This window comes from Balearica regulorum, chromosome 2 (assembly GCF_011004875.1).
Source record: "Balearica regulorum gibbericeps isolate bBalReg1 chromosome 2, bBalReg1.pri, whole genome shotgun sequence".
In the NCBI taxonomy this organism is placed as follows: domain Eukaryota; kingdom Metazoa; phylum Chordata; class Aves; order Gruiformes; family Gruidae; genus Balearica; species Balearica regulorum.
The window spans coordinates 76,323,280-76,340,000 of record NC_046185.1 but is presented as its reverse complement, the minus strand read 5'-3'; the positions used below and the strand labels follow the sequence as shown (position 1 = coordinate 76,340,000).

Genomic DNA, 16,721 nt, shown 5'->3' with positions numbered 1-16,721 from the left:
CAAACTCCCAGGTACAGAGCAAGTGTTACCGATGTTTTGCAGCCTTTATCTGACTTCCAGGGTGACTTCAATCCTGCAGATAAGTTCCTCCAAAGTAGGTGTGCTAGTGTATGCCTAGATTTGTTAGTAATGTAAGGCTCTGTGAGATAGGGAAGGAAGGTGAAGCACAGAAAATAAAGGTCCTATCTAAAGAAAGCGCTCATACATCTTGTTTAACATAGAGGCTTTTCCCACATTTACCAAAAACTCCAGAGGAAGTTTTTCTGTGCTCAGGCGTAAAGGCACAGAGAAAGACCCATGAACCACTGGTTTTGGTGGGAAATGGCAATGCTTTTAGTGACAGCAGAAGATGCTCTGCACTTTGCGAGGCTCCTAATGGAGCAGAACACAACTGATCCTGTAAGTCCTCATTTTAGGCTTGAGCCCATTAAGCCACTTAAGACCAATGTATGTCAATTATGTCATATTATGGTCAAAAAGGCACCAATCAGATGTTCGAGACACCCAGAGAGAGGCCTAGCACTGCTCTCCCTAATGAAGTAAGGGTAGATGCAGACACCAAGGCAGTAAGTTTTAAACAAGTGTATTTCTCTCTCATAGCACCCATTGCATGATCACAGAAGAATAAACCCTAATTTCTGCTGCTGCTATTGATTGCATTAAATTCACCTTCACAAGCTAAAATAAATGTTAATTAAAGCATCATAGACTTGGTAAAGCTTTACAAAACTCATGCCTAGCAAGTAGTAATAAAATTCTCAGTGCTGAAGTCTACTTGAAGCTGAGAAATGGGAAAAATGGGAAACACCCTGCAACACCAATACAAACTGCATTTTTCCTTTGCCATTTAAAAAACCACCACCAAACATAACAGTATCCTACTTTTAAATGTGCAATTCTCAAGCAGCTGTGCCATGAAAACACACGTAAGCAATTTATTTGTGTAAAGCACACAGCAGAGCTGCTCTACCCTGTACCAAATGATACATTAAATTTGTACACTGTTAAATGAGGGAAACTCGTAACGTTGCTGTTAATGATTTACATAGACACAAAACAGCTTTGCCTAAATTTTATTTAAAATTGTGAAGTTGCAGTCATTTTAACCTCTTGCTTTCATAACTGCAAGCTAACCCAATGAATAAGCTGGAAACGCATACAGCATTTCTCCTCCCGTGAAAGGAAGTTATTTCTGCCACAGTGGCCTTACAAGCCGGCGTTCCCTGGGCACGCTCCACAGATGCAGTTCATGTCTGGATTCATATGAGAAACAACAAGGACAGATGAAGATGCCCTCTTTTCCTGGCCCGAGCCGATTTCCTCATTGAACGAGTAAAACCTGATTAGGGACCAAACATCCACCGGCTGCCAGTACGGATGTTACCAAGTCAGGGAATTACACACTCTTCAGTGAAACCAACCCACTGCTGACAACACAGGCACATCCAGGCTGGGAACCTCTGACTTGCAAGAAAAGGCAACAAGCAGGATTTCAAGGCTGAAATCAGCTCAGATAAAACAGACAGGCAGTCCTCGTCGGTGCAGACGACAGCGCTGCCATCAGCTTCCACAGGAGTGGATTAGCACCCACACACTTTGCTGTACAATATTGGAAGCACATCTCACCTTTTGACTGGTTTCACCTCCTTGAGCCATGTCAGGAGCGATCCGACTGAAGTTAATGCAGTTACTGTAATTTCTGATCGTATACGTGATAATCTGAGCCTGGCCACGGACAGGTTTACGCAGATGAAGCTGGCTACGTAGGATTCAGCAAGTTTGTGCAGAAAAGCCCTCAGACTCCAGTGCTCATCTCTGAGATGCACTAATGACATACTTTCTCATTTCAAATTCAAAATCTTTAATGACTCTTTCGATACCTAGCAATCAAGACAAATTTTTAATCAGCACTGCATCTGAGAAATGCTGGCTACTCTTCAAAGCACACATGTAAATTGGCATCCTAGATCTCCTTTTCATCAGGATTTTCGAAAGCAGCTATGCTGTTACATCAGTTAAACACAGAGAGAGGAGGTACATGATATCTACTGCTTTTCACAGAAGGTTAGCCTAAAAGGTCACAATCAAACAGGCTCATTTTTAAACAGGAATTAAGCATTTTCTTTACAAAAAGAGCAGCAAGCTAAACCATGCTCTGCAAGTCAAAGGAACATTGCACACATAGTTTCATTACTGCAGCACTAGTAACGGCATCTTTTCTTCACTCATCGCTCCCTGTTCTACTTTCTGAGTTAGGCACTACCAAACTTCCTATTAAATCCAGAAACTCAGGAAGTTAAACCTAACAAAACTACTGCAGCCCACCAGCATGTACTTTAAAGCTGTCTTCTATTTATCTGAAAATTAATTTATGACATAAACGTTAGAACTAAAAATAAAAAAGCTGCTGAAGCAATCACAGTCTTTTTCAGTGCATGCAGACAGTGTGAAGTAGAGCAGTAAATTGCAGCAAGCAGACTGCACAGTTCTTAAAACTTGCCCAGCTTCTGCTCTGACAAAAGAGATCACTTAGGACTTCATCTTGCTGCTGCTCTTGTTGTTTAATTAACAGACTAATAAATTCACTGCTGGCATATTCTGTATTTGTTTCCTCTCTTTCAAAACCCCAAATCCACCTGTGGTTTACAGAAGGGCTGATTGCTATTTAGCATTCGTACTGCTAGAGCGCTGCCTGTCAGCAAAGGGCAGGAGGGACGGGGAGCAGCCACCGGCAGCCGCAGGCAGCTGCCCAGAGCCCGGCCGGGGCCGCGGTCACCCACCAACCTCAGACCACTTTTGGCATTTTTAATTCGAGGCTGGCAGCGTTTTTCCTTCCTCTGCCGCGGCTGAGCGCTAGGGCTGAGGGACCCACGGCTGGGACGGTTGAATAAACCTTTCAAAGGCTTTTGGCAGCAGCGTATTGGCACACACACGGGCGGGCAGGCAGGCGGGAACCGACGCCAGCGGCAGCGCGCTTCCCCCGACCCGTCCGCCAGCCGGATCCGCCCCGAGACCCGCAGCGCCCGGGCTCCCCTCACCGCGGCCCCGGCTCCTTCCTCGCCCAGCGCCGCGGCGGGACGCACCCCGGGACGGGAGCCGCAAGCGCCGGCTGCCTGCCGCCCCACAGGGCCGGAGCGCCCTGGCCAGCCCAAACAACCCTCGGCAAGAAATACATCCCAAAACCAAACCTCGCTCCCCAACCTCTCCGGTCCTGCAGGCGGAGGAGCAGCGACGGCAGCAGGGTCGGGGCGCCCCTTCCAAAGGGGAAAGGCGAAGCAGACCCCTTTTCCCCCTCATGACCCTTCCCCACCCCAGCTCACCGTGCCGTCCCCTGCCCCCGCCGCCCCGCTCCTCGGCCGTGCCCCCTCTCCTCTGCCCGCCGCCACCCCGGCGCGCCCGGGGCGGGCTGCCGACACCTGTGCGCCGGCTCCGACCTCGGCGGCTCGCCGCCCCGAGACAGGGAAGAAGGGAGGGAAGGCACTGAGGCCCGCCGGCCAGCGCGGCTACTGCCGCTGCCTGGAGCCGCTCCTGCCCGCGGAGGAAGAGCGGCGGCCAGTCCGTCCCGTGTCGCGGCGGATGGCTTACCCGCTGGGAGGTTTGCTGGCCCCGGGGCGCACCAAGGTCTCCATGACCGGGCCTCCCTCACCGCTTCTCAAGGGACGAGCTGGTCCGGACGCAGTCCCGCAGCGGGGCGGCGGGGATCGGGAGGGAGGGAAGAGAGGAGAGGCGTGAGAGCCGGCCTCGCCCCCTCCCTCACCCCCACCTCCCCCGCCCGGCCCTGCTCCCCGCCCCGACGCCGGGCGGCACTGCCCCGGGGCGCCGCCGCAAGCCAGCCCAGCCGCGGGTTGCGGGCGGGGATGCCCTGGCGAGGCGGCGCGGGGCGGCCCCTCGCTGCCCCTCGCCCGCCTCACCGGGCCGGCAGGGAAGCAACGCCGCGCCGCGGGCACTGACAGCTGGCTGCGCCCGCCGAGGAAGGGGCTGCCCGGCCGGGTCCCTCACCAGGCACAGCACGGCAGGGGTCAGGCGGCGGGGCGGGCTGCGCTCCCGGCGCGGCCCCCGGGAGCGAGCGGCTCGGGTCGGCTCGACTGGCGGCTGCCCGCTGAGCGGCCCGGGGAGCCGGGGTGCGCGGGCGGGCGGGGCCGGGGGCGCTGCAAGCCCGTTTCCATGTGACCGGCCGGGACAAATGCAAACAGCGCGGCTGCCCCCGCGGGCACTGCCGGGGCGGCCGCCCACGCCGCGGAGGGCGAGAGGAGGGGACGGGGAAACCCGCGGGAGGGAGAAGCGACAGACCCTAGCGCCGGCACCAGCTCAGAAAACCCTCCTACACCTCCTTTGCCCTAAACTTGGCAAAGAAAACCTTGCCAGGCGGCTGTTCGCCGAGATCGAGCTCCGCGGGGAACGAAGGCTTTTCGTGGGCCTCACGCGCTGCCCAGCACCTAACGTTGCGGCGTACGGCTTGCTTCTTGTTACCTTTATTCTTATAGATTTATTTTTTCGGAGGCTGTGCAAACAACTCTTAAAGTTAGTAGCGGTTTCGGTCAAGAGAGGGGCTGAAGAGCCGCGGTGGGGCAGGCAGGGCAAGGCAGGCTTCCTCCGGGGCGTTTCAACCCATCGGTCTGAGCCCAGCATCAGGGAAGGCAGCGCGGGGCCCGCTGCACCCTCAGCCCTGCACCCCGGGCACGGCTCGCACCCCGAGCTGTGCAGAGGGCCCGCCGGCACGGCCTTCGCGGCAATGCAGGTGGCATGTTAAAATCTCAGTGTGCTGTTTCAGAAATAGTCCCCTTGCGCCGTTTCCCCCAGGAGAACAACTGTTAGGCTTGCGTGTGAAAGGAGAACCAAGCCAGAGGCGGGGGAGTCTGGCTTATGTTACTGCAGCATGTGCCTGCGCTGGGATGTGCCCAGCGTTGGGCGCCCTGGCCTCTCTTGGGCGGTTCAGGAGTTTCTCTGCTCCCTCCAACCCTCTCTGCTTCACCTTAATTTCCTGGCCGAGGTGGGAGAGTGGCAGAGGTTGCAGACTGATCAACACTGGGACCAGGAGCAGGAGCGAGCGGGCTGAGTAAAGTGATGGTGAGAAACTCAGGCGGGAGGCTGCGAGCCGAAGGGAAGATGCTGCCAGCCTTGCCTATTCACCTGGCTGCCTTGGCGACAGCCCCACAGGTTCTGATTAATGGTGACCCCTTTCCCCAAACCCTCCCCTCCCGTCAGGTTTGAGCTCATATCTCTGCATATTCTGCCCATTGGAAAGTGTCTTGCCCAGCTCGGTGACCAGAGTAAATGCAATCAGCTTCTCTGGCCCCGAAAGTGAGGGTTTCTTGCTTAGCGAGCAAGACTTGGCAAATCTGGGTCAGAAGCTGCGTGCGAGTGATGGCATTGCTATCTGCAAGAAACTCCCATCCCAGGCAGATTGTAAATATTTGGAAATATTCAGACATTGGATTAATTTGCTAATAATGGAAAGGAAAAGGACACAGTCATCTTTTCCATACTACATGAATGGAAGATTACCGTAAACACCCACCTTTGTCCTGTACCAAGGCTTTTGCATTATGATCAAAATACCTGTTTCTATGCATTTACCCCAATGTATAGCAGAACACTTATTGTAGTATAGTCATCCTTACTTTTGTCTTTTCTCACTTTGACAGCCTGAGTTCTCCTCTTAATTCCCATCTATTCAGCAGTGAGTCAAGAATGTTGCTTTCCATTCCTCCATCTCTGACATATACAGACAGCCTGAGGGCAAAAGAGGCAGCTGGCTGTCCTAGCCCTTGGTAGAGAAACAGGAATACAGATTTGCAGAGGCAAAAGATTGATCTCTGATTTCCCTGTTACCATGGGTAGAAGTTGACTGAGTCACCACAGTTCAATAATTACCCCGGTCATCTGAGCCGCATGCCACGGTAATGAGCCACATGCATGTTCCTGATTTGCGTCCTTATGAAAATAAATAGGCTAGCTGACATGCTTTATTTTGCAAGTAGATTGGTTCAGAGACTGCACGCTGTCAATTACCGTAGCTCCAGGAATGAATGGTCATCTATTAAATCACAACCACTTGATTTCATAGCTGTGCTCATCATCTATTCCATCATTTTTCATCTCGCTTTCTTGTTCCTAAATCTAAATGAACTCTTCCCTATCCTTGAATAGATGCTAAAGCTGCACGGGCACAAAACCTCTACAAAACCCCCCAAATCTTCCCGTGTCCACATCATTAGCAAACTACACCACTGTGGTTATTTTAAGAACCTGAACAAACTTCCCTTGCCTCAGCTCCAGCTTCTACTCTACTGTGATACACCCAAGTGGAGGTGTAAAGCATGAAACAACAGAACAGTATTTGATTATTATGTTTGCTTCATTTTATGTAGCACAGCAAAAGGCTATTAATCACCAAAATCCTCATCTTAATACACCTCCGGAGCACTAGGAGCAACAGCACTGACTGCCCACAGCCCCAGTTTTTCAGTCCCGTTTTGCGGATGGAAAAGCCGAGTGAAATGCGGGGAGCACACTCTGATAACAACACGGGAATCTGCCTTTCTCCAGGCTCCTTGGCACTGGGCCCGGCTCTCAAAAAAAGGGCAAAGGGGGCATTTCTAGTGTGCATTGTAATCCCCACAATCAGGGTGCTATGCTCATTTTTTAGGCAAAGGGCATTAGTTCGGAAAGGGGCTGCATGAGCATTTGCCAATCTCATAAAAATGTCCGTGAGACTGAGCACATTTAGTCCCCCCTAGGACTGGCTTTTTAACCCTTTCTTGTCTCTGTAGCTTCATCTCCATTTAGATGGCCTCCTCAATATATTTTCTAGTGTTAAGTCATTTAGATGACAAAATCCTTACTGTAAAATAGTTTAGGCCTTTAAAAATAAAAAATCACCAGTTCAATTTCACATTTCCATTCATACAGTCTTCAAAACATTATTCCTATTTTTCCTCACTTTCACTGCTAGTAATATTACTGAATCAAACCTTTAAGGTTACATTCCTCTTCTGCTAAAACTGGCCTGCAGTGTTTCAGGAATTTGAGTTTGTAGTGTAAACTTAACTGAACACGTAAGGAATCTAGTAGGACAAGCCTAATGCCAAAGAATTTGTTTCTGATGTATAAAAAAGAGGTTAAAATTAGCTCCGCATTAGCTAACATGCACCAGTTAACCAAGCCTTTTCTCTAGTCTAGCACATTTCTCTTCCTACGATTTAGGTGTCTGAGGGCCGTCCTAGAATTGGAAAACACGTTTGAGCTTAAAAACCAAGGCAAAAATACAACAACCCCGACTTTATAGCAGGAAAACATTGTGAATAGAAGTTAGTTAATGTGGTTAGGTTTAGTTAATAGCAAACATGCATTTTTAACCACATAAATCCTTTTCCCATTCTAAGCAATCTAGAAATTGCAATTTAAGCATTAGTCCCTGTAAGAGAGCTGATTTACTGTACAATTGCAAAATTCCTGGCTATGTAATTATAGCAATTGGAGCTACGTAGCCCCAAGCTCATAAAATTATTTTCTTTTGCTATCCACAGAAAAAAAGAAGAAGAAAAAGAAGGGAAATGAGATTTTCAGGGCTTGCTCGACCATCCTCTTGAGTCACAGACCCACCCTTCTTCAGAAAGTTGTTTTGGGGTTTATCCCTCCAGGTCCTATTGTTTTTATTAGGAACCTGAAATAACTGTGAACAATGATAACAATTTTAGAGGAATATGTCAAAATAATGAATAAAAACAGTGAGTAGTTTTGAACAAATAACAAGTCACTGCTGGTCCATACAAGACTAACACAACATTATCAAATGTTCTTTTATCTCCCAAAACTTACTGAAGTCTCTGAAGCTTTTGGAGGGTATTTGACCTTAAGACACCTAGAAAAAGGAATTGGGAGTGTGATGGAGAAAGCTAGAGACTCTTTCCCAGCCTCTGCATGGAAAAGGCTGTTGAGGAAAGCCCCGCTTAACCGTTCACTCTTGCCTTCAAACCTCGGTGTGGTCTGGAAAGTGGGGTGCTGGGGAGAGGGAGGGCAGCACGACAGATGAGTGGGTGCGTGACGCAGCACCGGCCCAACACTGGTGCTCGGGAGCTGCAGGACAGATCGAGCACTGTCACACCGGGCAAAAATATTCTGGAAAGGGAGGGTCCTTTTGCCTTAGAGAGTATTTCGGAGCACACATGCAGGGTGAAGGACGTGATGTACATGAACAGAGATGGGGAAATAGTTTAAAACCACGATGTGAATAGAATAAGAGGAATTTCTGTGAATGACGTAACCATCAGGAAATTAAAACCGGGTTATTTTAAATGTGGCTAAAAGTGGACATGGCAGACATCAGCATAACCCAGACTGAAGCTGGTATGTTTCTATAATATGCTGACACAGTCTTGAATCTGAGAACTGTAGACCTTTGGGGATTTTTTTTTAAAAGTTGAGTATTGATTATGTGTGTATTCTTCCATTCTTCCTATTTTTTTTCCCAACAGTTTAATAGTCTGTTGCTTTCCCCTAACATTTCATTCTATATATTTTGGACAAGTAGCCTTCTATTTCCTCTCTTTTCTACCATTCCTCTTATGTGAACTTTTATTCAGGATTTGAAACCCCAAGCCTAGTCTAGAATTAAACTGATGAAAAGATATTTAGCTGGACAGATGACTGGCCTCACCTGCTGGGTCAGAGCTCGTGTTCTTGGGCTCAGCTGTGGTGAGAACCTTCCTAGGCAATATGCTAATGTAAGATGCTTCCCAAAATCAGAGTTGCATGACTCAGTACTCATCTGAGAATAGTGTCAGAGAAGACAATAATATGATCCGGGGAAAATATAAATCTTTAAGACTATGACATATTATATGTCTGAAAAAAAGCATCTGGGCAGCCTTGACCAGGTTACAAACCAAATTTGAATGACAACATTAGCTAATTTATGTAAATATATCTTCATTGTACTGAACTGGGCAGTCCCACTCAGCATACTGGTCGGGGTGACCCAGCTGCAGCCATTCCTCATTTTGAGGTTTCTGCTCTTTGCCGCACCAAGGAGAGCTTTGAGGTTGTCAAAGCAGCAGTTCAGAGAAGCAACTCACCGCCTCCCAAGTGCTGCTGCCACTAAAAGCCCCTTCATCTTTACTGCTTTCTGTAATTAAAACGTCTTGTTCCAGGCTTAAAATTACCCTCTATCTCAGTGTTTTCATGGCAGAAAAGTAGAGCGCTTGGATTGCTCAGCCCAGCAGAACTAGCGGAAAGGGAAACTTAATGAGCCTTCTGCGTAAATAACTTTCCACGGATCTGAAAACAGTTCATTTAAACATGGCGTGAAGTCATAGCAGAGCACTTTACTTTGGCATGATGCTTTTCCAGTCATTCAGGTACAGGCAGGCCAGGCTTTTGTAAAGCCGGGTAGGACTGACGAGGAGGCGGCAGAAGGGACGCTCCATGCGTGCTCTAGTGCAGCGATGAAACAGACAGAAAGCTTGCTCTCTCTCTCTCTGTCTCTAAACTATGGACATGGCACGTTCCTATTTCTCCTTATGCAGCACACTGCGTACACAGCACCACGTGGCTGCAGCGTTGCAGCCAGCCTGCGCCTCTCCCATGCATTGTACCCAGATCTCCTCCCAGCACGCACGGTTGGCGCTGTGAGCAATGGCAGTGAGGAGTGCCTGCCGCCTTTGAAATGCTGGCTTTCATGTGGGGCTTCAGCTAATAACTGCTGAAGTCGCTCCTGAGGTAAGTTAGTCCCTGCAGTGACCAAATGCCCTTAGAAAACAATTATCAAGTGAGCTGTGTCTGTACTGAATACTCAATACCAGGGTTTCTATTTCAAGAAGGCAATTTCTATTTTCATGTATATAATATAGCCAAGCTATAATCGGAAGGATTGTATCTACTCACAGTCCTCTCTATAAATATTTAACACTGTCTGAGATAAGTTTTTTTAACATCGTCCACAACTATATTTTAGGACTCAGTTAAAATTTCTACCACTTTTAAACAGATTTTTTTTTAAATAGATTTTTTCAGTAGTCTTTCACTGAAATTTAGAAACTTCCCATGGTTAGGAGGCAGGGTTTCATTTTCAAGTTTCGAGATGGATAAATAACAACAGAAATTTTGTAGAATTTCATAGTCACTTATGTAATTCTCACTTCACACTTGCATCATCTGATGCACCTTTCATTTAAAGCAGTTATCCTGACTGATAGCGACATAAATAAAAACAGAACTCATTTCTGTATTTAAATCAAAATTAATATGCTATAGATAAAGACAAATACATATGTACTCATGCAAAAATGAAAAGTAGCAGGCTTGGTGCTGCTCCTTTTTCTATTGAGTTACTTCATTCGTGGTTGCCTTAGTTGAACAACACCTTAAGGCGCACAGTTTTACATGCATGTGAAAGCTCACCAATATTACCCTTAACTTATATTCTTTGATTCTTTGGAAAAAATAAGACTCTTTGACATATCATCTCTAGAATTCTTCATAAACTGAACAGGGACTTGAATCACTGTGTGCTGTTAAATTAATACATGCACTCCCAAAGGCCTACCTTTTTATTCATTCCCACTCCAAATGTAGACCTCATGAATCTGCTGAAATCACTGAATTATATTAATATGAGACTCGTACCCCTGAAGGATAGAACATCAATGGATGCTATTGTCAGGAAAGCATCTGAAGAAGGCAGATGAAGTCTGAAGACTGATGTACATAAAGTCTTATATATAATTCAGACCCAGGTTACAAATGTGAGGAGGTGAATAATGAAATAACTTACCATGAGGAATTCTCTCTGGACATATTTGGATTGACATAACAGACAATAAATTTTTTCTAGCCACCACCATGTCATGACACGATCACTGATGTGGAGCGTGGCTTCCCCACCACCTACCCTTCTGAGGCCAGCAAAGATTTCTTACCTCTCCCTTCATACATTTCAGAAGCTTTACACCTCGATAGCAATAAGTGACAAGACAGGAATTCTCTCTTTTTGATAACATACCTTGAGACCTTTCCTGCTGCTTATCTCCTTTTCCAGAAAATATGGGTTAGTTGGGTACAGCAAAGAAAGAGGAATGGAGGTCTTCCAAAGATATCCTGTGGTACTAATCCAGAAGAACTTGGGCTGAGACGAAGTACATGGTTGGTTCACCACGGTGTCATTGGGCAGACGCAGTCAGGCAGAGACAAGACAGAGTAATGCTTCTCTCTTTAGAAAGGGTTGCCGTCACTTTCCTCACCCTGCTCCTGTAAGCAACACATAATTAGAAACAAGAAAAACTCTCCTTGAATTAAAAAGGAAGGGATCGGATACACTGGCCAGCAAAGGGGTGGACGAAGTACGGATCATCTGGAGAACATCACTGGACTGATCCAAAGCCTACTGAAAGTAATGAGAGGTTTTCTACTGGTTCCAACTGGTTTTTCTAAGTCTTTCACATCACTTGCAAACATGGGCAGTAATGACTGGGCATTTTACACAACCCTTCTGCTCTCATTTCCTCCCCTCTTCCTCTTGAACATGAGGTTAATGACATCTTCTCCTATCTCTAGCCACTTGTACTGGTGCTGCATTGAGCCTTCACAGGAACCTGCTGTTTGCTGGCCCCTAAAGAACAACATGAAGGAAAAAGTCTCTCACATGCTTTAAATGCCCTGTACCTGACCTGAGGTGGTTGACGAACCTTTGGAACCTTTTCATTTCTCTGTCTTCTCCTGGCTTGCCAGCTCTCCTCACCCTACAATCTCAGTCTAGGGGAGTGGTATGAATTATGACATAATTAAAGTGAAACAACACTCCCTTTCTTCAGGTGAGTCATCTGCAGGTATCCAGAAAATGTACAGTGCAAAAATTGCCTCTGGTTCAGGGCATTAAGAATACAAAGTAGCTCTTTAGAATTCCTCTGGAAAGATAAATATGGAGCACCTCTGACTTATAAATAAAGAAAACTAATTTCCTTCCGTTGACAGTAGCAGACTAGAACAACCAGATTACAAAGCTTCCTGTGAATTTGCTACACAGCGTGGTGCGCTGCTGCCTTGCTTCAGGGACAGCCCAGAAAGCAAACTGTGATGCAAGGGGCCGCGCTTGGTTCTTCTTCTGCCCTCGTGGCAAGATCTGTCCCCACAGCAGCTGGTGCCCAGCCCTTTGGCACAACCCCGATCTCTAGCAGAGCGGGCGGCGGGCCAGGGCCCCACCTTTTCTCCACCTTCTCCTCTCTCGACACAGAAGGATGGCAAGGGAGGAAAACAATAGTCTCGCAGAGAGCCATCTTTTCGCACGGCGCAAGTGTCACAGAACGACCACAAAGGTTCTAGAGTATTGACCACAATCTCTTCTGTAAATAGGCACTGTGTCTGTAGAGATTTAAAGGAATACATTGGTTTGTTTAATTCTTATACTTACTCATAACCTGATGAAATATTCAAGAAACTCACAAATTTGCCTACTTTTTTTAAAATTTATTTTAATGGCAGATGAGAAGTGAAAGTCTAAATCCTCCTAAAATGCATTAGATTAATGCCTGCGATAACTATGGAGATGCTTTCACACCACCGGTTGGTGTTTTAAATCTAAATGTCACAAAAGCCACGTTGACTTCAGTGAGGACTACTGAACCAAAAATGCACATGGACATCTTTGCAGACTTTAACTCAAAACATATTTTGAAAACTGTCTACAGCTTTCTTGCAGCTCCCAAGGGGAAATGAAAGGCCAGAGAATGACATTTCGATCGTTCATGTGTACTTTGCCCGTGATGTGCCACAGCACCCCGATGGGTGTGAAGGAAGGGCCTGCTCAAGCACACCTGTAGGTGTGCACAAGAGTAACTGGCTGCGGGGCTTGCAGCAACCTCTGCGGCCTAAGTCATGGCTTCTGTGGAGGTTTCTCATGGTGCTCGGTGCGAGCAGCCCTCTGCTTGTCCTCATTCTTGCAGATGCAGAAGATAACCTCGGGTCCTGCCCTGATGTGGGAGCGTGGTGGCCTCCCAACTACTGACCTCTGTGCGTGCCGCAAACTGGAGGTTTCCATGCCCTTCCCCACTGCAGCCTCGGCTCGCAGCTACCGAAACCCTTCTCTGTCTGTCGGGTTGCCCAATCCCAGCTGAACTGCTGCCAAGCTCACAGCGTGCCTTAAACAACAGGTAGGCCTGCACCCCAGTACAGATATAGCCTTCCCCCTTCTGTGAGATTTTAATGTCACAGTGTAGGAGAAAACTTGTGTGACTTTAACCCTTTGGAAAAGGAACGACATTCGCCAAGAGTGTCACTGCAAATTTAGTTTACTTCCACAATAGCTTGCTCCTGTGTTTTCAGTTTTAAGGTGGTTCCTTAGAAATGATAAAATGCAGTTCATTTATACCTTACAACTGCACTTCCAAACTGTCGTCTAATACAGAGCTTGCAAATTACATTTGCTATCATACTGCTGTATGAATGCCTCATTCCTTCCGAATGAATAAAGACTAAGCATGGCTAAGCCTGAAATTTTCAGATGGATGTCCATAGACTGTGGAATACATGTATTTATGCATATATATAAAATTGTGTGATTATCTAGAGTTTTGTTTTCTTTGGGCTGGTTTTTTTTTGGATACTGACTTACTTGGAAGCTCCAGATGCCTGTGGCTTCTCCTGAGACCCCACCTGGAGTACTGCATCCAGCTCTGGGGGCCCCAGTACAGAAGAGACATGGAGCTGTTGGGGTGAGTCCAGAGGAGGGCCACGAAGCTGATCGGAGGGCTGGAGCACCTCTCCTATGAGGACAGGCTGAGAGAGTTGGGGTTGTTCAGCCTGGAGAGCAGAAGGCTCCTGGGAGACCTTCCAGTACCTGAAGGGGCCTACAGGAAAGATGGTGAGGGACCGTTTACAAGGGCATGGAGCGATAGGACAAGGGGTAATGGCTTTAAGCTGAAGGAGGGTAGATTTAGATTAGATATTAGGCAGAAATTCTTTCCTGTGAGGGTTGTGAGGCACTGGAACAGGTTTCCCAGAGAGGTTGTGGCGGCCCTATCCCTGGAAGTGTTCAAGGCCAGGTTGGATGGGGCTTTAGGCAACCTGGTCTAGTGGAGGGTGTCCCTGCCCATGGCAGGGGGGTTGGAACTAGATGATCTTTGAGGTCCCTTCTAACCCAAACTGCTCTGTGATTCTTGAGTGCCGAAATGAGGATTTGGGTATCTGTGTTAGTGCACGCAAGTCGGAATATCGGGTTCATTGTTGGCATCTTTGGGCATTTGAGGTCAACTCATAACTGAACCCCAGAATTCAAATCCCATTTTCCTAAATGGAGGCTTTTCAAGGGAAGAATAGAGTCCAACAGTGGAACCAACAAAACAGATAGGAACTCCTCCCTTGTTTAAATTTTGTCATGGAAGCTGAAATCAGTGGTTCTGCAGTAGGCAGTTCAGCAACATTATGATCAAAAAACAGGCTGTGGAAAATTCAGAAAAGGAAATTTTGATGAGCATGATTTCTTCAACAGTCTTGTGACAATGTGTAACAAGAAAACATCCAATAAAAGTCTTAATAACATTTCAGTTATTGGATTAAGGCTTGGAAAGGACTAATGATTGAGAAAGGGAAGAGAGGAATTAGCAGGGAAACAAAACAAAACCAAAACAAAAATTCCCCAAGGTCTTATTGCAGAATTAGGCTTTAACATGTTCGTATCCAGCACCTCTCCTCTGGGAGACCTCTGTCACTGCTCCCTGGGAACGTGGGGCTGATCATCCCCATAAGCAGCTCTGAGAGGAGGGGTGAACTCCCTTCCCAAGGTGGGGAAACAAGTAGACTGTCACTGCCTCCTGGAAAAGAGAACAGGTTGGTTTTATTTTATTCATGATATCTGTGTTTGTAATCCCCAGCTATGCTCTAAGTGAAGCCAAACAGTTTTTACTTTTTACTTCAAATGGGAATGAAATGCATGGGCATGAAGAGGACGCTCCAGGGAGGCCGACGATGAAAGATCCTGCTAACACCATCATAAAAGCAAAGCTGCAGCAGGTAGCTGAAAGGATGCTTTGGGTAGATTCGTTATCAGAGCTTCCAGTTTTGATGAGAGAAAGGTGCAAAAATAAGCAAAAGGATTTTGAATTCCTGAGCTCATGGGTGCTTTGATGAGCTGAAGCAGCCAGGCTGAGCCCACCAGCAGTCAGAGGTTTCACCTGTCATGTCAGTGGGACAAGGATTTCAGCTGCTTGTGAAGGACTTGTATTTTTGTCTCTTGTACACCTAGGCACTCTATGGTTTTTTTTAAAAAAAAAAAAAAAAAAAAAAAAAAAGATAAGCACCAAAACAGAAGAAGGATCCTTAATTCAGCCCCTTTGAGTCCTGAACCTGATGGCTGGACTCAAACCGAACCCCACCAGAGAAGGGCTCTTTTGCCATCCAGTGGGGCAAGGGGGAGGCAAACAGAAAACCCCAATAGACATACCCTAAATATATTTTTGTACATTGTGTTACCGGGCTTGAGAGGCATTGCTGAGAAATGGAGTTTACAAACTAGGGAAAAGTTTGCAGCTATAACAATAATATTTATAGTTTTGTAATTTATTTGTAGCTTTGTGAAATGTATCTGGGTAAACGGCTATCCCAGCCTAAGGCAATAACTAATGTCCAGCAGCAGATGCACGGTTAGGAGTTAGACTTAGCTAGCTTGGGGCAGGGAGTCACAAGATTTTGTGCTGCAGACTGTAGAAGCATAGGAGGCAGAACAAACCCCACAATTTCCCTGCCTCCTGGAAGGTCTATGTCCAGTTCCCCATTCAGTTTGGTTCAGCTGCTGGCTGTGGGTAGTTCTCAACATTAAAGCACTGCAGGAGAAGTCCTGAAGCCTGTTCGCCAAGCTGCGGGAGTCGCACACGTGGCTGTGCCGGGTCGGGAGCAGCCGGCCGAGAGCGAAGGGGTGCTTTGCAGAACTGCCAGGGCCTGCGGAGAGGGAGCAGCTGGAGGCACAGCTGCAGGGAGCCGAGCAGCTAGCAGAGCATCGCTTTACACGGCAGTTTATCACCCAGCAGAAATGAGTTTTCACTTACTGCAGATGATGGGAAAAGGTCTAGCCTAGAAAATACTTCCTTAGAGGAAAAGACTATGAACTGTTATAGTTAAAGAATAACTATAATAGTCAGACAGTCAGTTGCCATCACTCTATTTATCTACCTGGTCAGATTTTTGTACTCAGAAAAACAACAAAAAAAGCTTTGTTAACTGTTTGATTCATGTTTGCCAATAGGAAAAATTAGCTAGTTCAGTACAGTTTTCCCAGTTGTCCAGGTGTGGCCTCGAGTCACTGCTTTTGGAGCAACTCCCTTCGATTTGAACCCAGACCTTGTTGCTGGCAGTCATGTCCTGGCAGGAGGGATACCTCTGAACAACAGGAGCAGTGTTTCAATTAAATGACTGCACTCTTCTTTTTTCCAGAGGATGCCTGCTACCACTGGTATGTAGGATGGAGGATGTGTAGTCTGTGGATATACTAAGGCAGTGTAGTCTATCTCATTAGTTAGAAAAGGAAGTGAAGAAGGAGAGTCTAGGAAGAAGAAAGGGCAATGTATTAAAATAACTGAATACCATCCCAGACTCCAGCAGACTCCTTGGCTCGAGCAATTATGAATAATGCTGGGTACATGGGATGAAACTTAATTTAGACTGCAGTTTCGTAGTCACTTCAAGCTAATCTAAGTTGGCACTGTTTATGAAGGAAGCTGTCTCGCCTGCCTGTC

At 47.0% G+C, this 16,721-nt stretch overlaps 1 protein-coding gene across 13 annotated transcripts in view; it reads right to left on the bottom strand.

Moving 5' to 3' along the window:
- The window catches only part of COBL (cordon-bleu WH2 repeat protein), a 168,689-nt gene extending 164,605 nt beyond the window's left edge, over positions 1 to 4,084 (bottom strand). For 7 of the 13 annotated variants that reach the window (XM_075744732.1, XM_075744726.1, XM_075744730.1 and 4 more), the window contains exon 1: positions 3,586 to 3,734. In XM_075744732.1, the coding sequence (XP_075600847.1) occupies positions 3,586 to 3,629 (44 nt within the window). In that variant the 5' untranslated portion in view covers positions 3,630 to 3,734. Of the gene's footprint in view, positions 1 to 3,585; positions 3,735 to 3,911 lie in introns of those variants that run through there. The other 6 variants (XM_075744734.1, XM_075744740.1, XM_075744733.1 and 3 more) reach the window with 5 other exon arrangements.
- Positions 4,085 to 16,721: the final 12,637 nt, after the last annotated feature.